The 20,317-nt window shown below is 46.9% G+C and overlaps 1 protein-coding gene across 1 annotated transcript in view; it reads right to left on the bottom strand.

Moving 5' to 3' along the window:
• Nucleotides 1-10,150, bottom strand: part of PARVA (parvin alpha) — a 145,507-nt gene extending 135,357 nt beyond the window's left edge. The window contains exon 1 of the mRNA XM_014844161.3: nucleotides 9,791-10,150. Within this exon, the coding sequence (XP_014699647.1) occupies nucleotides 9,791-9,926 (136 nt within the window). The 5' untranslated portion in view covers nucleotides 9,927-10,150. The remainder of the gene's footprint in view (nucleotides 1-9,790) is intronic.
• Between the last annotated feature and the right edge of the window lie 10,167 nt (nucleotides 10,151-20,317).

The following is a 20,317-nucleotide window of genomic DNA, read 5'->3' as shown; positions in this document are numbered from 1 at the left end:
CAGTAGAGCTGACTTTGAACATGTTCCTGGCCAGGCTGGAAAGCTGTGCTCCCCTGACGCATCCTCCTCCCACCCCACCCCATCCCCCAGTGACCTGGGCCCACCAGCCAGGAGCAGACAGAAACTTCCAGCCTAACAATGTTGGTTTTACTTTCAAACCATCTACCAGGAAGACCACCCAGATGGTGGCAATGTCTCCTTGGTTGTCAGTAGTAAAGTATTGATGATAAGCAAGCCAACTGTTGCCCTTTGATCCTGTAATTGCACTTCCAGGGCTCCATGCAAAGGAAATTATTCTGAATATTAAAAAAAAACTTTAGGCAGCATTATTTCTAGAAAACCATAAAGAGGACCAAAAGAAATGGTTAGGCAAACATTAGGGCATTCACTCAATGGAATATTATACACCTATAAAAAGTACATTTAATAAGATTGGTAATAATATGAAAAATATTTACACTATAATAATAAATGAAAAAAGATACAGAAGTTTTATCTATATAATACATATGGTATACTCACAATTATAAAAAAGAAAAAAGTTATAATGAAGAAAAAAGAATAGAAAGAAATAAACCCAAATTCTACCAGTGATTGCCTTTGGAAGTTGGAACTCTGCAAGATTGTTTGCTCTATTTTCCCATAAATCCCATACGCATGGGTTAGTTTTATAATGGGGAAGAAAAAAACCCTTTTATTAAAAAAATTAGATGCTAAGAGATTTGGTCCATGCTTCGTTCCTCCAAGAGCGTGTGCAGTAGTTAAGAATATTTCTCTTGAAACTGATTAAGTTCACTGCTTCTTCCATCCACAGCCTAACATTTCCCTAAGGCTGGCCTGAAGGGAAGACAATGACACTAGTCACAAAGTTGTTTGTTGAAAGCTTTGTCAGGCTGGCATGTGCAAAGCAACGAGAATAACCACTTAGTAAAAGCTAGTAGAACCAGAGTTTAGGGCAGTCCCATAATGATCCACACGCCAGGCAAACATTTCTCCCAGGCCTGAAGGAAAATGAAGCAGCCACAAGGAACAGATAGAGGCAAAGCTCAGCGCAAGGGTGGCATTGGGCCCTCTCTCTCCTTCTGGAAGGTTCTTTTTCTTGGTGGGTTCAGGTGGGGAGAGCTGCAGTGATGGAGCTCTCTTGATGAGGAGTGACGATAGTGGCCCTGCTCTGGCAGATGTTCAGATTTCCTTCACTCTCTACTTAGTAAATGAAGCTGAGCCAGGCAAGAAGGGGTGCGGGGGAGGGGGAATGGCTGACTCTGGGGAATTAAAGGAATTCTGAATCTCTCTTGCAGAGCTGCAGTCTGCACACGTCTCTCGTCTCCCCCAAGCCTCGCAAACAGGCTACTTCACCTCGGTTTCCCCTTCATTTAAGCACTCTAATGTGATATGTGCAGTGCCGTCGCCACAAAGTAAGTTTTTCTGGATGAAAACAAAGAATACTGGTCCCCACCCTTGACCAGTGGGCCTCCCTGGGTGTTCACTGCCACCCTGCACAGTCAGTGCCCACAGATTCCAGGACCCAAGCCTCCAGTCTCAGGGCCCTTTCTGTGTTTGTCAAATAATAGGATTAAGTGGTAATGTCTTCTCACAAAGGGTGGAGAGATTCCTAGGGGGAGGAGAAGCCTGTTTCATAAGACACACACACACACACGTACACATGGGGCCAGAAGTCGAGGCCTGGGTGGAATCAGGGGACCAGAAGAGTTATCTGAGGTTAGAACAGAGTTTGAAGTAACCTGGGGACACCCTCAGTGGGAATAAGATGCCCATTGCTGATGCAGCCCATTCATTAACCATTTTGCAGAGTACTTGTGAAGTGCCTGGTGCTGTCTAGGCACCCGGGAGACAAATGGGAGCAGAACAGACACAACTCCTGTCCTCCTGGAGGCCACGGGGAAACCAAAGGGCAGGGCTGAGGCCACCTCGGTCCTCTGGCCAGCCCTCATTTGGATTTCCTACTGACGGCAGGCTGCAGAACAGACTGAAAACTTAACAGAATGTTTACATCTTTTTCAAAAGTATTTTGCTTTTGTTATTTTTAAAGTATTTTTTAAAGTCTTTTATTACTGAAATTGTTGCAGGGCTTTCCAGAAACGTGTTCCTTTCTCCACGACAGTGAGTGGAGATTTTAGATGCTTACAAATGTTTACATGAGGATTTCATCTCTTCTCCAGTACTAATGGCTAAGACGTAATTACGAGCTGCGCTTGTTAACCAAATAGAGATATTCCAGGAGACAAGGAGCCCAATTCCTAATATGGAGGTGTCCTTGGGTCGGGGCCCACTTATCCCGGTTTCCATCTCCTGCTCCCGACACAGAGGTGCCTTCATTAGTGGAGGAAAGAAAGAGGTCTTTGAGATGATGTCATTCCCAGACCACACTACACAGACAATAAAACTGAATTTGAGAGAAGCCTGGTGAAATGAGAGCTCAGAAATCATAGAATACCAGAGCTGCAAGGCCTAAGAGGTTATTTAGCCTAATCTGCGGATGTTGGAAATGGGCAAAGGCGAAGAGACTTGTCTAAGATTACACAACCAGTTGGTGGTAGGCTATTTGCACCAAGGTAAAGACGGGGAAATTCATTCACAGCAACTCCAATACCATTATGTGTTAAATATCATGCTCAACAGGAAAGCTTTCACCATAGTGTGTGACTTGCACACCCACATATGGCTGCAATGCAATGTGGCCAGTGCTACAACAGAGGTATGGACAAGGTGGTGTGGGAGCACAGAGAAGGAGGCGTCTCACTCTTCCTGGGGAGCTATAAAAGGCATCAAGCAGAAGGGGATATCTGATTGAACAGTGCTTCTCTGTGTCATTCCAGAAAGATGGAAGAGCATGCATAAAGCTTAAACATGTGAAAGGACATGACATGTTTGGGGAATGAAGGGCAGTTTGGTGTGGTTAAAATGGAGGCTTCTCAAAAGAGAAATAGAGGAGACTAGACCAAAAGCGTAGATAAAGGAGCCATTGCAAAAGTCTTAAATGTCATGCTAAGAAGTTTGTCCTGGGGAGACGTTATCTTTGTGTTTAAAAAAAATGCCATATTGGCAAAGGATGAAGGGTGGATTGAAGAAAAAAGGAGCAGAGATAGGGAGACCAATGGGGTAGATACTGCAATATTTCAGGTGGAAAATAAAGATGGTCAAATTTTAAAAAATAAACAATCTCAAGAAGACGAGTAGTACTCGCAAGGCCTGAGTCAAGGCAGTGATATTTAGAAGACAGAACCAGCAGGACTTCATGAGAGATGATTTAACGTGGGGGATAAAACGGAGAAGGGGTGGGCAAGCTACTGGCCATGACCACATCCAGCCTGCCATCTATTCCTGTTCAGCCCGAGCTTTAAGAATGGTTTTCACATTCTTAAATGGCTGAAAAAGAACAAAAGAATATTTTGTGACACATAAAAATTACGTGAAATTCAAATTTCAGTGTCCATAACTAAAGCTTTACTGGAACACAGACATGTTCCTTCATCTGCCTATCATCTATGGCAACAAGGCTGGAGCTGAGGAGAGGCCGCAGGGCCAACAAAGTCTAAAATGTTTACTATCTCACCCTTTAAGAAAAAGTTGCCGATCTCTGAAATATAGGATAACTGCACCTTTCTACTTTAGGCAGCTGGTGGGATGGTGGGAGAGGAGAAGCAGATTTCAGCAAATGGAACTAATAATGATTCCATCAACGGCATGCTGAGTTTGAGGACCTTGTGACACATCCAGGAGATGGTGGAAGGATGTATGTGGATATAGGTGAAAGATCTGAATTTGGGATCTGGATTCGGGAATCTTCAATGGGTGGGTGGTCATTGAAGCCATGGGAGTAGGTGAGATAATCCATGGGTAAAATAAAAACAGAGGACAAAGCTGGTGAGGTCAGAACCCCAGGAAATGCTCATGAGGGGGAAAACAGACAAGAAAAGCCTGAGGAGTCTGACAAAGAGTTGTCAGAGACATAGGGAACAATTCAGAGGGGATAAGGTCAAGGGAGAAGAAAATTTTAAGGAAAAGAAAAAGTTAAATAATCCAAATGCCACCAAAAGCCCAAGTGGAATGAGGACTGAAAAAGGAACAGTGCATTTGGAGGCCTCAGCCAGCGAAGCACAAACAGTGGGAACAGAATGGATTCTCCAGGTGGCTTCCAGGATTCCACACTCTCCCGTTTCCTCCTATCACACTTGCCACCCCTTTTCAGCCTCTCTTGCTGGTCCTTCTTCATCTCCCAATTTCTAAATGTTGGAATGCCATAGGGCTCAGTCCCTGGACTCTTCTACTTTCCATCCATGCTCCCTTCCCTGATGATCCCATCCAGTCTCATGGCTGTTACTACGCCTCCGCACTGATGCATTTCCAGCCCAGACCCCTCCCCAGAACCAGGCTCCTAAAACCAACTGCCAACTCAACACCGCCATTGGGAAGTCCAGTAGGTGCCTCTGATTAAACAGGTCCAAAACTGAGTTCCTCCTCTTTCTCCCAAAACCAGCTCTTCCTGCAGATTCTCCATCTCAGTTAAACTCAGTTCCGTCTTTCCAGTTGTTCAAACCAAAAACCCTGAAGTCATCTTGACTCGACTCTCTCATCTTCCATCCAGCCTTCCAGTAAATCCTATCTGCTATCCTTTCAAACTATATCCAGAATTCAATGCTCATCCCCCACCACTGCTACCACTCAGCTCCAGACCACCACCATCTCTCACCTGGATCATCACAGCAGCCTCCTAGCTCTTCTCCCTGCTTCCACCCCTGCCCCCCTCAGTCACTTAACACCATCAGAGTGATCCTGTTAAAACAGAAGTGAGACTGTGTTATTCCTCTGCACAAAATCCTCCAAAACCCACCCATCCCACTCTGAGGAAAGGCCCAAGTCTTACAATGGCCTCTGGGGTCCTACACAACCTGCCCCCACCCTACCTAATTACCCTGAGACCTCACCACCTTCCACAATTGTCCTCACCCCCTCCTCCAGTCACAGCGACCTCCCTGCTGGTCCTCAACACACCAGGTCCACTCCTACCTCAGGGCCTTGGAATTCACCATTCCTTCTGCCTGCCATGTTCTCCCAGATACACATCTGGCTCTCTCCTTCACTTCCTTCAGGTCTTTACTCAAATCCCCTTCTCAGTGAGGTCTTCTCTAATCATCCCACTTAAAACTGCCAACCACTCTTCATCGCACAACGTTCTGTTTCCCCTTTTCCTGCTTTATTTCACTCTATAGCCCTTACCACTCTAACAAAACACACACATTTTACTAATTTATCTTGTCTATTACCTGTCTCCTCTACTAGACTGTAGGCTCCATGAGGGCAGAGGTTTTGTCTGGTTTTTTTCCCTGCCGTATCCCAGGACTGAGTACAGTGCCCGCACATGGTAGGCACTCAATACATAATTGGTGGAAGAATGGGAATAGTGGATCGGGAAGTGACTAGGAGATAAGAAAAGGGAAGCCAGGACACACAACTCTTTCAGGACCTCTGGTGAGTAGCTTAAGAGGAAACCAGCCTCAGAGATTTTCTACAAGTGGGAAAGACCCGAGCATATTTGCCGAATGTTAGGGGGATTGAGCAGCATGAGAAAGGCTATCTGGCTATGCCAGGTCCGAGAGGAAGCAGAAATGATGGCCTCATAAGCAAGGGGAGATGGGATCTTTTGGAAGGGACTGGGGCAGGAAGAGAGCAGGGAAGCATGGAAGTAGATACAGGGGGCACTAACAGCGAAGGGAATTTGAATAAGTGCATCCCTGGCACTCAATTTTCTGTCTCAAGGTCTGGGAAGAGCTTGAGTGGTAAGGGTATGAACAAGGCACTTTGGAAATGAGAATGCAAGCTGATTAGGAGAGAAGAGAAGGACTGCTCAGCAGTGCTGAGGGCTCTGCTCACTCTAGAAACCTTACATCTGTTACAGGGTTTGGGGATTTTCCCCAGCAACACTGGACAGCCAACGAGAACCAAAGAGGTCAGTCTTAGTATTACTCTAAGAATTATTAAGGTAAAGCCTTCATTGTACACTTCAGGCATGGACATGGACAAAACGTAAAACTCTCACAGATATAACTTAAATCAGTGGGTAAATGATGGGAATGACCCTTGCTGCTGCCCTGATTTGGGGTGCCTTCAGCTGGCAGATACAATTCAAGGTGCGGTTCCTGGAAAGAGCAGGTCTTGAGGAAGAAAGATGAAAAGTGACTCTTTGGCAAGGAGACCCTGAAAGACTCGTCTAAGAACCTACACAGGAGGGCCATGTACAGTGTGAAAAGGGACTGGAAATCCGAAAAGAGAAGATCCATAGAGAAAAGCAAAAGCCACTCAGCCACAGCTCATGAGAATGGGCCCAGATATTTCAAAATGCTGAAATGGGACATCTTGGGAAAGAAGAGGATCTGACTTGCAAAGAAAGATCCCTAATTTCTAAAGGACCAAAATAGTGCTACCAGGGCTTCACACAGTCGTGTGCCACAGGCTATTTGCAGAACCTGTGGAATCTTCTGCAGTCCATAATGAAAAGACAATTTCAAAATTGAAAGACTATTTAAAACTGAGCTGTCATTCTTAACGGCTACCATTATTCACACCATGCTATGCACATTACATACATCATCTCATTTAAGCCTCAAAACCTCCATGTAAGGAAGAAGTTTTTATTCCCGTTTTATAGAGGAAAAAACAGAAGCTTGGAGGGATTAAAGAACTTGTCCTAAGTCATGGCGATAAATAAGGGGCCAGACCAGAAATCAAACCCAAATGTGTCTGGTGCCAAGACGATGCTTTTAATCTCTAGTCTCTCTTGCCTAATGCTATTTTTTCTTATGAAAACACAGGAAGTGATGACTAATTTTAATGTATTTTTATGAGACGAAGTCATTCTATGATGCATATAGTAGGAATTCTTAGGAAGGTATATTTTTATATGAAATTATTGACCTAAATATTCTAACTAACGTGTATTACTGCTTTTCCAATCTTTGGGTCCTACAGTGGGACACAACAGGTCTCAGAGGAATGAACGGTAGTCGTCGGGCCCAGGAGAATTCTATGCCAAAGCACGGAGATAATCTGCGGACAGACCGATGTCAGCAATCTTGAGGAATCATGAAGAATGGGAGGTTCTAGGACACTAGACATTTATGCAGGTTCTGCTAGGACATTTCTGCAGGATCCAGAGCAAGATCTAGCCATACTGTTACTGAAGTGATGGTTAGTGCGCCTTTGATTCCTGAGACCCAGTACACACTCACCAAGAACAAGTCATTTCAGACCAACCCCACTGCCTTCTTTGGGCTCACAGAACCACCACGGGCAGCAGCGAGCAGCTGGAGCTGGGTGACGGTGGGCCCCATTAGAAAAAGCACGTGCTCTTCAACTCACCCACTTACATCCCCTGGATCAGCTCATGGACTGAACGACACAATCAGGACTTAGCAGTTAAGTTTAACAAAGATGAAAATAAGATCTTGCACTTGGTTTCAAAAACCCAACGGAGGAAATCTGAGATGGCGAAGGAAATGGCTTAGGAGCAACAAACATAAAAATGTCTTCAAGTAAGCAGATAGCAGGCGCCATGAGAGATAACAGTGTGACGCAGCTGGCAGAAGAATAAAGAAAAGCAGCTTAGCTGCGTTCAGAGAACATGGTGTCTATGCCAGAACAAAGGAGGTGACAGTCCTGTTCTCACCTGTGCTGGCTGGACTGGGCTGCTATGCACTATGCTGACCTCTGGGCAGCTCACTTTGAGAGGGTCTGCCAGTTATTCTCCAAGCCCCCTCCCTGACTACAATCTACTCCCGCACTGCTCTGTGCCCTAAGGGAGCTGACCCCTTCATAATGCATCACCCAGATGCCCTTGTCCCCGTGACTTCCCACTGGGTCCAGCCAATGGGAAACGCCAACAAGAGATTCAAGGTTAAGAAGAGAGAGGGAACACGCAGAGTCCCTGTTGTGCCACTGTCCCCCTTGTCCACCCGCACGTTTCCCACAGAGGCTATGCCCCTCTGCAGCTACAGTTCCCGTCAGGCAGCCCGCCTGCCACAGCGCCAGCTCTCAATGGGTTCCTGTTACACTCAATGGGTCCCCTTGTCCCTTCGGGTCTTGGGGTGGTAACAGCTTCCCCCGTCCGCTGTTAGCCTGAAGGTTCCTGATCATTCCTTCTGGGTTCCCTTAACCCTGCCCACACCTCTGTAAATAGTCCCTTAATGACATTATTTTCAAAATCCCAACTAAATTGACCTCTGTTTCCTGCAGGAACCCTGACCAAAACTGGAGAGTCAGGATGCCGACGGGCCAAAAAATCATGTCTATGAGGCCCAGCTACCAGAAAAGAGGATGTTTCGGCTGGTGAAGGGAAGACTCCAGGAAGCAGGCTGTCCACACCAACAAAATGAAGGGCCACCCTTAGACTCATTCTCCTGGTTCCATGAATAGAATAACAGTAGATACAGAGACACCAGCTTTTTACTTTTACTATAAAGTAAACTTTTCTAAAGAGTTGGCAAAGGTGGGGTGAGCTCTCCTGGTAGGACACGAGCTTCAGAAATTCTGAGTTGCCCAGTCTGAAGCCAGAGAGCCTGTATCAGGAATACTGTAGGGAAAATTAGAAAGGGAGTCTAGAAAAGGACTTTCCAAGCCAGGATTTCATGATTTGGTACCAAAGCACTCTACTCAGACAATGCTTTACCAAAATAGCCACACTGGGGGAAAACATTTTGGGGGATGTGTTTTGCTGCTTTTCACATCAAAACAGAGAACAGAAGTCTAGTTCTTTGCGTGAAGTTTGGTGATTCTTAACACTGAAGTTCTTTTTTACGCTTTAGGATAACTCAGAACGTGAAACTTATTTTCCCTCTCAGCATCACGGCCTTCAGAAGGGTTAGTCCCAAATCACTGAAACTATGGAAAAAACTTTTCTTAACCAAACAACCTCTACACATCTATCACTAATGCGTCTTCAGAAGTGAGACCTCGTTTTTCAAACCAAAAACCAGGATGTGAAATCTGCCCAAGAGACAAAATATTTTACAGGCAGACTGTCCTGGAAAAAACTAAGATCGCCTCAATTCACCCCGGTGGGAAAAAGGAAATGGTTTTTGCAGGAGCCCTCAGCTCCTGAGTTCACAGAAGGGTCGCAGCCATGATGCTAAGTGTGTGTGTCTAATCCAGGTTTTCCCCTTGGGTGCCAGTTGATCATTTATTACACGGTGGGACCACTAGGAAAGCCAGCTTTTCACTCATTCACTCAACAAGCATTTGATGTTAATCTACTCATTAATAGAGCCCTGCCGGGCCCTGGGAATGGACAAAAGATCAAAGAGGCCACCGCTGCATCTGGACTTCAGCAGGTCTAGGAAACGACGTGATGGCAAAGACCAATGAAGGCGAAGAGTGAGACTGACGGCGCCCAGAAAAGTTTCTGCACTAACTCGGGAAATGCCAGCCTACGGGCGCGGAGAGGCGGGGACTCGGGGCCTAGGGGAGGACGCCGCCGCCTCCTCGGCCCTCGGGCCACGCGGAGCCGCCAGGCCCAGCGCGGGCGTCGCCTGGTCCCAGTCCCCGGCTGCGCCACCCGAGCGCCCGGGCCCGGAGCGCAGCGCGGGCCGACCACAAGCAGGGCGACGGGGCCGCGGAGCGCGCACGGCCCCGGCACCAGGTTACCGGGAAGCGCGCGCTCGCGCCACCGCCGCCACCCGCCTCCGCCCCCGGCACCCGCGCGCGCTCCCGCCCGGCCCCGCTCTACCCCGGCCCCTCGGGCCCGGCCCCCGCCGCTCGCTGGCCCGGCCGCACTCACCCTCCTTGGCTTTCTTCCTCCGGGCCAGGGTCCCTCCGAGTTTCCCCAAGAAGGAGTCATCTTTCTTCCGGGACGGGGGCGACTTGGGAGTGGGGGACTTGGGGACAGAGGGCGACTTCTGCGGGGAGGTGGCCATGGCGGCGGAGCGGGCAGCGCGGGCCGGTGGGGACGCGGAGCTGGCGCTGGGCGGGCGCGGCGGCGGGACGGAGGCTGCGGCTTTCCAAACGGAAGCGGAATTATTCCAAGCATTTGAGGCAGCTCGCGCTCGCCTTTCCCTTCCCTCTCTCCCTCCCTCGCGCCGCCCTCCGCCCGGCAGGAGCTGCGCGCTCCGGGGCCTGCGCCCCGCGCCCCGCGTCTGCCCGCCCGAGCCGGGAGGATGCCCCATCTGCCCCTTGCAGGACGCGGGGTCTGATCTGTTTCTGGGTGGTGACCCTCCAGCTGGGGAGCCTCCTTTCCCTGGCTCTGCACCCAGCACAGATCCGGGCACAAATGGGGGTTCAGTCATTGCTGGACCGAACCCACCTGCTCCTCCGTCTCCCAGTGCCTTGGCCCCGGCTGCCTGGTGAGGAGCTCGCTCTTCCCTCTCGTTGATTTCCACCTGGACAGCTGTGAGGCCCATGTCTTGTGCCCACAAAAGAGAGCGAGCCAGCTCTGGGAAGAAACAGTGAACCAAAATGGGTTCAGGCCCCATGAGCGGGGCACATCCACTTGTTCCTGCCCCTCTCCCTGGCTGTCAACCTCCTCTTCACTCCCATCCAAGACCGAGAAGTTTAAGTCCACGAGCGCAGGGCCTAGGCTGCTGCTTCTTACAAACACCCCAGTTTCTTGGAGCTCAATGACTTGTGCAAAGGAGGATCCCAAATGCTGGTGGAAACGAGTTGGAAGGTACCACCATGGGCTCCTGTGAGACCACCCCCTCCCAAACTTATGCCACCTACATAAAAGCAACAGAGTGATGACCAGACTCATTCGGGCTAACAGGGAGTGGCATAAACCCCAATGTTTCAGTGACTCTCGCTAGACATGATTACCAGCAGGTTTTATTGTGCCTGCCCTCTTGAAGTTCTCGCTTGGCTCTTCTGGCCGTCTCTCGTTCACATACAGACTCACACGGCCCACTGGCAACTGTTTCCTCCAAGCAGCTACAGCTGGTTGACCCTGGGTGATCACCTGACCCAAAGGACTACTACTTGACTGGAGATCTGCCAATCAGATGGTCTCCAGGGAGAACCGAACTAAGCTCCAGAGACTGTTGTCCAAAGTTGAGCACTTAGTGATGATCCTGCAGACTCAAGACTGGGGTGGCCATCTTTAGCCGTATGCATGCTGATAAATAGAGAAACGAAAGAATGGAGCAAAGAAGTTTGCTCAAGAAGCCATGTGGTCTGAGTAATGAACAATTGTGGGAAGTAGCTGCCTGGACCTTGAATCTCTTCCCGGTGCTCCCTTGCAGTTCCCAGGAGGGCTGGCTGCGCTTCCTTCCTAGGACATGTTCCTGAAGCCTTTTAATAACCCATCTGCCTTAACTTGAGCTAATCAGCAAAATGACAAGTGACAATTCCTGAGCAGAACAAACAAGAGGGTCAACAGATTCAGACTCTCAGCAGAGTATGTGTTCATTTTATCCTTGCTTGAGAGTCATAAGTTTACCTCTTTTGAAAATTATGCCTTAGCTGGTGCCTCTTACCTGATTGAAAGCAGAGAAGTCATGATGACTGCTAGAATGTTCGCCCCGGAGCAGGGGAAGATTACGACACCCTCTTCCCCTCCTCCAGCTACCATCTTGATAAATCTAATGGTGAGAAGCCAAAATAGAATTGTGGTTTGATTACATCATTAATCATTCTTGTTCAGATATTGGATACATAAGGACATCTCCAAAATCTGATCTCTAGCCCTGGGCACTCGTGCCAGGGAATCAGGAGACACACGGCTCAATAGCCAGGTGATCTTGGGCCAGTTTACTCCCCTTTCGGAATCTCCATTTTTTCATCTACAAGATGAAGTGGTGGAACAGAACAGTGGTTCTCAAACGCGATTGTGCATCTCATTCTGCTAAAGAGTTTGCTGCAAACGTTCACAGGCCCCGTCTCTAGAAACTCTGATTCAGTACCTCTGAGGCAAAACCAAGGGGTGGGTATTTTTTAACAGGGATGATATCAGGTGATTTTGAGGTAGCTGGTCCATGCAGTGATATTTGGGTATCTAGAGCCACTTTCAGCTCTAACATTCCATGATTCTCTATTCTTCACCAATTGCTGATATCTCTATGCAGTGCTTAGGTCCCAAATATGGCATGATCAAAATTGTACATGGAGATCTCTTAAATTGCTTGTGCATGCTTTTGCATATACAACCCTCTTTGGTAATTTTGTGTACGTGCGTGAGGAAGATTGGCCCTGAGCTATGTTACCAACCTTCCTCTTTTTGCTTGAGGAAGACTGTCACTGAGATAACATTTGTGCCAGTCTTCCTCTGTTTTGTATGTGGGACACTGCCACAGCGTGGCTTGATGAGCAGTGTGTAGATCCATGCCTGGGATCTGAACCTGTGAACCGCAGTCCGCTGAAGTGGACTGTGCAAACTTAACCACTACACCACTGGCTGGCCCCCACTTTTTGGTAATTTTTATGCATGCTAAAGTTGGAAAGCGAGTGAACAAGACTAATAGGAGGAACAAACAAAGGAAAGTCTTGACTGTTGGATGCTGGCTCCCAGAAAATACCAGCAAAACAAGCTGTAGAGAAGGCAAAGCTGAGTTTATCATACACGGTAAAGAGAGCCCTGCCTTGGCAGAGTCTCAGTAGCATCTCAGACTGGGGGAGGGTAAAGTGGGGATATTTATAAAGTTTTGGAATCTGGTTTAAGGCAGGTCTTTCCATGCGGTGATGCTTGTTTTATTTTGGCTAAGGATTGTGATATAATAGTATAGGATTGGTGGACGCAAGGCAAGACGACGGTAAATAGTCTTTTTAATGGTATCTATTGAGAAGTTTAAGGGTTCTATGTTAATTTCAATGAGATTTGGGGGGAAGTTCTTGAAAAAAACAGTAAAGTTATTTGTAAGTTTAATCTTTCTCTGCAGGAATTTTTTGGAATAAAGTTATGTTGATAAAGATGGGGAAATGATCGTATGGGTGTGAGAGGTTTCCAGAGTCTCTGTATTATGCAGAAGGCTTGTTATTCAAACCTTTCTGCCTCTAAGATAATTATCAGTCTCTCTTGAAAGTCCAAGGGAGAATGGATGGTGAATTATAAATCAGTACTCCTCAAAGTGTAGTCTGAAACCAATATTGATCTGCAAGCTGTTATTGGTCGTCAATGATATAAAAATAGAAACTGAGTGTTTAGAAAATTTTATAGGAATTTAACAATGCAATTTTATATTTGTTTAATCTAATGATAAAAATTGGAAGCTTATATTTTGAATGTCTTTTCATTTTATTTTTCTAATAATTCTTTCTTTATTGTATTTTACAAAATATTGATCTATGATGGATTGGTCCTTCGCCATAGATTATTTGAAAAGCACTGTTCTAAATTGCTCTGGTTTGCTTATAGAGTTTATAGACTCTCTTTTGATGTTATGCTTCCATAGTCCTTATGGATATGAATTGATCTGGCGTTTGTTCAGGAGATTAAATGAGATAATATACAGGAAAGCACCTTGCACAGGGCCTGGCACTGAATCAGACTGAGTCTAAATCTAGCATAATCAGGGACACACACACGTGCTGTTCTTTGATGAGATGCAGAGAAGATGTGCCAGCTCTCCCCAATCTCAGTGGATATTTACAGTTACGGCCCCACTGCTCAGCAGCCCCTCTCATGCTTGGCCATTGGTGTCATGTTACCCAAGGGTTAGATGAGAAGGACAGCTCATGAGTTAAATGTGTTGCTGTGAAACTCTGCTGAATCCCCAGGCCAGTCTCTCCCTGAAATCTAGACCTGGACAAACTGCCCTTGGAGAGAATTAGCCAGCTTCCGGTCCTGGCTCAGTAGCTGGGTGACTTTGGACAAATCTTTGCCTTTCCTATACTTTCATTTCCATCATCAGTAAAGCAAAGCCAAGGCAGTATCTGCTACAGCTGAACGTCCCTCATTCGTTACGATCAACAGTTTCAATTCTAGGTTATACTCAACAAAAACAACTAAATTTATGCACGCAGATACGTGTTTTAGAAAATTCATAGTAACACCATTCAAATGCCCATTAACAGTTGAATCGATGAATAAATTGTGATAATTACATAGTGGAATATTATACAGCAGTGAGAATGAACAATTTCCAACTACAAGCAGCAATAGAAATGTATCTCAATATAGTGCTGAGTGAAAAAAATCAGACAAAAGAGCATATACTCTATCGTTCTAATCATACAAAGTTCAAAAACAGGCAAAACTAACCCATTAGAAGTCAGGATAATAACTAAGCTTGGGAGGGACAGTGACTTGAAGGGGGCAGGGGCAGTGAGGGGAGACATGAGGGAGGGTACTGGAGCAGGTAACGTTCTATTTCGTGATCTGGGTACTGGTTACATGGTTGTATTCACTTTGAAAATTCATGGAGCATGCGCTTAATAATTTGAGCAATTTTCTGTATGTGTAAAGTACTTCAACAAAGTTTATAGATTTATCACAAAAATGATTAAATATTTAAATTGAAGCCATGGGACGACATGCTCTGTAGGGTCCCTTCTATCTCTGTGGTCTCCTTCTCCAACTCCCTGGGTAGCCCACATCACTCAAAAATCCATAGGTCCCAAACTAGGCCAGTTCTGTCCCCAGACCTTCCTTTAGGAGACCATTTTTCTAGCTAAACATGTGCCACCCAGCATCGTTCCCATCCTGGTCCTGTCATCTCCCCTCAGCAATTCCAACAGTCATGGCTTTGCGATTTACAAGGCAAGACCATGTAGTGGTGAAGGGTATGGGTTCAAATGCCATTCTGCAGCCAAATATCTGTATAATCTTGTACAAGTCATACAACCCCTCGGTGCCTCAATTTTCTCATCATAATGAGAACAAATGAGTGCTTGCCTCATAAGGTTGTTGGGAGGACCAAGAGAGTCAGTATAAACAAACTACTCAGCTCAGTGCCCAGCAGATAACAAGGCTTAGCTCAATAAATGTTGATTATGAGGATCTCCTTTGAGACCCATACATGATATCATGACCTCCATGTTATAGGAGAGTAACTTGAAACTCAGAGAGTTTAAATAACTTGCTTCAGATCACATGGCCAATAACTGAGAGACTAATACTATAGCCCCAAGATTCTGTTCTCCCAAATATCCATCGAACTCACAATTTTCAGCTAGGATTATGGTCCCTCAGAAGAAAGACTATATTTTTCAGCTAGCTGCAGGCACATGACTAAACTTTGAGTGATGGGATGTAAGCAAAGTGTTATGTGACGGCTTCCAGAATCTTCCTAACAAATAGACAGGAAAAAGATGTTCGGACTTATACCATCAGACTATATAGGAGAGGCCAAGCCCCCTGCTGAGAAAAACTGGAAGGCTGAACAGAATGTAAAATCATCTGCTTGAGAGCACTGGAAAGCTGACAACACCTATAGGGCCAAGATCTAGAAGGAAGATCCCAGGGAGGTGAGCCCGTCACATGAGACTTTCTCCGTAGGGGCATCTGCCCATTTCAGAAGAGGCAGCAGAGAAGCTGAGGTTGAGCAGGGCAGGTGCCAACCTAACAAGGAAACAAAGACAAAAGTTCAGGCGCCATCAAACTGAGGGGCCCCTGGTAAGTCACCCTTGCTTTGGTTTGGGATCCAAAAGACTCGACTCCAGTTGACAAAGAGAAAATGAAGGCATTTTCAGAAAGAGGAGAAAAAACACAACTGAGAAAAACTGTTAATAGCAGACCCAAACTAAAGGAAACACTAAAGAGTATGGCAGGAGGAAAATCGTTGCAGATGGAAACTTGGTGACAGAGGGAGGAATAAAGAACAAATAAAAAAGTAAACATATAGGTGCATGTAAAAAAATGTTAACTACATAAAATAGCAGTAATGTCTTATGGAGCTTAAAAAGATACACATCAAATTGAAATACACAAAAGCAAAAGCATTTGACATGGAGGCAAGTAAACGGAGATGTGTTCCAAGGTCCAGGCTTTGGAAAGAAGTAAAAGTAACAGTTTATACTGGACTTTGATAAACCAAAGAATCATGTTGCAACCTCTAGGGTAACCATTAAAAGAACAGTAAAAGAATCACCCCAATTACTAAGATAAGAGGCAAAACTGGAGTCTGCGTGCTCCATGCAGACAGGTTTCATAAACTGTACTTAGAATCTCTGTCTGTCGTAGTTAAGGCAACTTTTCTTTTGTATTCTGTTCTCTTTTGATCTTGCTGCGTGACTTCTCTTTTGTTTTATAGGTTAAAAACCCAGGACAGAGGTAGACCACGCATCTCAAATCAAATTTAGGTAAAACTCAAACTGAAATAGGCCTGGGGAAAGTTTCACATTTATCAAATGTGAATACCATCAGTTTGGGGTTGAATTGTGTTCCCTAAAAAAGACATGTTGAAGTCCTAACCCCCAGGACCTCAGAATGTGACCTTGTTTGGAAATAGGGTCATTGCAGATGTAATTAGTTATGTTCAAAAGCATCTTAAGTCACACTGGAGTAGGGTGGGCACCAATCCAGCAAGACTGGTGTCCTTAGAAGAGGGACATTTGGACACAGACACACACAGAGGAAAGACGATGTGAAGACAGACAGGAGGAAGGTGGCCCCTGGAGTGATGCTGCCACAAGCCAGGGAGTGCCTGGAGCTACAAGAAGCTGGAAGAGGTGACCAAGGATCCCCCGCCAGAGGCTTGAGAGGGAGCATGGCCAGCAGACACCTTCATTTTGGGTTTCTAGCCTCCAGAACTGTGAGCGAATAAACCGCTGTTTTAAACCACCCAATTTGTGGTACTCTGTCACAGTAGCCCTTTGAAACTAGTACACCATCTAAAGGACAAAATGGAAGGTCCCTATGGATCATGAAGAAGGTTTTACAAAGAGTCTGGATCCCAGTGAGTATTCAGAGGTTGTTTGACCACATTAAAGCAGCCCGGGGGTGGGGTGGGTGGTGGGGAGAAGCCAGCCAGAGCCTCTTGGGGACCTCTTTGATCACCGAAAGCAAGATGTGCTCTCTGGTTGAAAAGAATATATGAGAGAAAATGGCTCTCAAGTGAGAGTCTTAAGTGAGAATTCCCCGCCATGTCCCCCTTGGGAACTCTGGGATATGAGCAGTGGTCTTTGAAGCCCAGGCTACCAGGAAGCATGTCCTTCAAGAGTGCTACTTGCCTGGGTTAAGGCAGCCCAGATGGCAGGGTGGGGTGGGGGAGCAAGGGCTTCTCTTGATGGGTAGGGAATGCATCAGGGTCGGGGAAGTTGTTTTGTGACATGGTGGACTGAGGGTGGGGACTTTTTTGAGGATCGTACAGGATGACGCCACTCAAATGGCCTCTGGTCTGGCCATGGGGGAATGTGTCCCAAATTCTCAGAGACAGGTGACCTGCTTACCTCTCCTTCAGGAGTCTAGTAAGGAGCTGTGGACATTAGTAGCAGGATTTCCTCACCTGAGCATGTAGAGGGGACGCTCTAAGATCAGTGGCTCACACCTAAGTGATCTAGCAGAGGAATGGAGAACACTCCAGAGGAACCGCAGCAGGAGCAAAGCTTTTAAGCACAGAAAGGAGCAGTGGTCAGCCACTTCAGACCCAGACAGGAAAGGATACGTGGAGTCCCAAGGACTCTATTTGTGTGTGTCTGTGTCACAGGCACTGACTTACTCCCAAGGCTCCCCTACCCCTTCCCAGGCCAGTGTGCTTGAAGGAGCAGGGTCTTCTTTGTCACAATTGTCATCCACCCTCCTCCCACACCCACCTCCAGACTCATGTGGCCTGGAGGAGCAAGAGTCGCTGCTTCCGTCTCTGCTGGGGAAGATATTAAGGCTATTTATCCTTTAGATGTTTTCTTTTCGGGAGGAAGGTTAGAAATATTACCTCTGACAATGAGATGGAACCACGTCACCAGGGCCAGATGGTGACTTCAGGGTCTGCTTGAAGAACCATTGGCCAAAGGGGCCTGCAAGAGGCTGGACATTTGGTCAGAGAGGCCAGTGCAGAAAGAGCGTCCTGAAGATGAGGAGGCAGTGCTCTGAGAAGGGCCTTTCCTGTTGTGGAAACTTCCCATTCTTACCTGTTCTGCTGGGATTTGAGGTGATGTTTTCCGTTTCTATTGGGATTTGAACAGTTCAGGACTCACCATGGCCACTCTAATTACAAAGTTTTAGTCTAGCCATTTCCATTTTAAATAGAGCCTATGTACAGCAGACTGACTCCTGCAAGGAGCCTATGAGGGAGGGTGGAAGAGAGGGAGGCAGGGAGGCAGGGAGAGGGAGGGTCAGTCCCATCTCACAGGTGAAGACACTGAGGCACAATTCAGTAGTTCAAGGTCATCCAGAGAGCAATGGCAGAGCTGGAATTAGAGCCCTGAATCAGTGACTCAGCTCTGGTTACTGTGTTTAGAATGATTATATTTGTTGCTTTTTTCTTTAGCTATTGATTTGTTCTCAAATCATACACTTATGGTTTGGGGACTACTGTACACACACACACTTTCCTCAAATTCTTATGGAAACGTTTTCTATCATTCTGGAGACAGGAAAGGAACAGGATTCATGAGCCACAGGTGTATTGGACCCCGTGCCCCAGTGTCAGGTTTAGTTTCACACAGGACCATGAGTGCCGTTTTCAGTGACCCCTGTCCTGCTCCCTACCCTCCCTGCTCCTCCTCCCCCCTCTGCACAGTCTCCCTAAGGGCCTGCAAAAGCCATCTTGCTCTCAGCTGGTCCCCAAATCACTCCCTCCATCCTCTTCCTCACCCACTCCCTCAGCCCTGGGCTCCTGGTTCCCTACCCTGGGAGTGGGGATTGATTATGCCATGCCACACTGCTCAATTTGGGGCAGAAATGTTCCCTGGGGGTCTGTGACAGTGTGTCAGGGGTACTTGATCACCCAGGATAAACACGAGGCATCTTCCTAGAGTATCATGTTTATTGAGCAATTTTTGTGAGGGGTGGCACAAGTTAGGTAAGTACTAAAGGATAGGTTTCGTGTTAGAGTATATTTAGAAGGAAACTATAGAGGCATAGTCTATAGAGAGACTATAGACTATAGCAATATAGGAGGAGACACACACACTGCCAAGTGCAGCTTTGGTTCTCTTCCCAGACTCCCCCTGAGCAGGGCTGGCACTGGTGTGTTGGGGGCCGGGGCAGTGGGAGCTGATGTAGGAAAGGAAGGGAAGGAACAGATTAGCAAAGGTGCAAGTCTGGTTGGGGACTCAGAGTGAGGCTAGACAGCCTGGTGGCCGAGGGCTGGGTTCTGGAGACTGCATTGGGGTCCAGCTCCTGTCACTACTGTCTACCTGGACTACCAGGTAAGCCCCTGAGCCTGTGTGTGTCAGTCTTATCATCTCAAAATGGGGTAATGTTAATCGTAAGGATTTTACTTACAGGATTAAATGGAGTAATGCACTTACAGGGCTTATGACAGCACCTGGCAGGTGAGGAGAGCTGAATTCACAGCATCATTACCATTACCAGGGTCAGAAGGCTCCTCAGGGGAGCCGTGACAGCATCGGTTTGCTTTTTTTATTTCTAGAAATGAGCTGGGAGAGGGAGTGTGCCCTGAAGGGATGGCGAGTGGCCGCTGAGGGATGTGCTGGAGGCTGCGCATCTGCGGCTCTGTGAGCAGGAGGGCAGACAGCCCAGCAGGGGTGCAAAGAAACCTGCCAAGCGCCATGGAGGGTGGCTGGCCTTTCCTTGGGGCTTTTCCTTTGGCACGTGATCACTGGCAGAACAGGAGCCCTCATCTGCAGTAATGTTTACTTTTTGTCGATATTCAATGGAAAAAAAAAAATGAATCATTTCAAACATTCCAACAGCACACAAAATCTTTCAAACAATGGGGGAACTCGCGAATGACGAAGACTGACTGCTTGATTAACCTGATGTGGCATTCATTTCTGGTGTATTACGTGCTCACATTTCATAAATGTGCATGCGCTGGGATTAAGAACACAGAAAAAACAGACCAAAAAAACCCCCTTGGTCCTGAAAGAGTGTGAGTTGAACAAAGAGGCCAGTTCTGTGCAGATGGGAGCATCCCTGTTGAGTGACTCAAATACAAAACCAAGCTGCACGAGGGAAGAAGGTAAGAGAAACAGGGAGGCAGAACTAGGATAGGCCCCGTCTCTACCCCTCCCCAGCTCTGAGAATAGCTTCCTTTGTTGAGAGAATACACCTGAGGTGAGCCTTCTTCACGCCTCCTCCCGGATCCAATTTTCTGGTCAGGTAAGTCCCTCCAGGTGCCCCAGTGGGAATAAAGTATCGAACGTTAATTCACAGGCTCCCACATGAAATCAAAGCTTTGCCCAGTTTCGTTCACGGAAAAGAAAGAAATGAAATGGACGCTGTCCTCAGAGGTGCCAGACCAGGCCCACTTGAAAA

Source organism: Equus asinus, chromosome 20, assembly GCF_041296235.1.
Source record: "Equus asinus isolate D_3611 breed Donkey chromosome 20, EquAss-T2T_v2, whole genome shotgun sequence".
NCBI classification, from domain to species: Eukaryota; Metazoa; Chordata; class Mammalia; order Perissodactyla; family Equidae; genus Equus; species Equus asinus.
The sequence above is the reverse complement of the archived record's forward strand: the minus strand, read 5'-3'. Positions and strand labels throughout refer to the sequence as shown.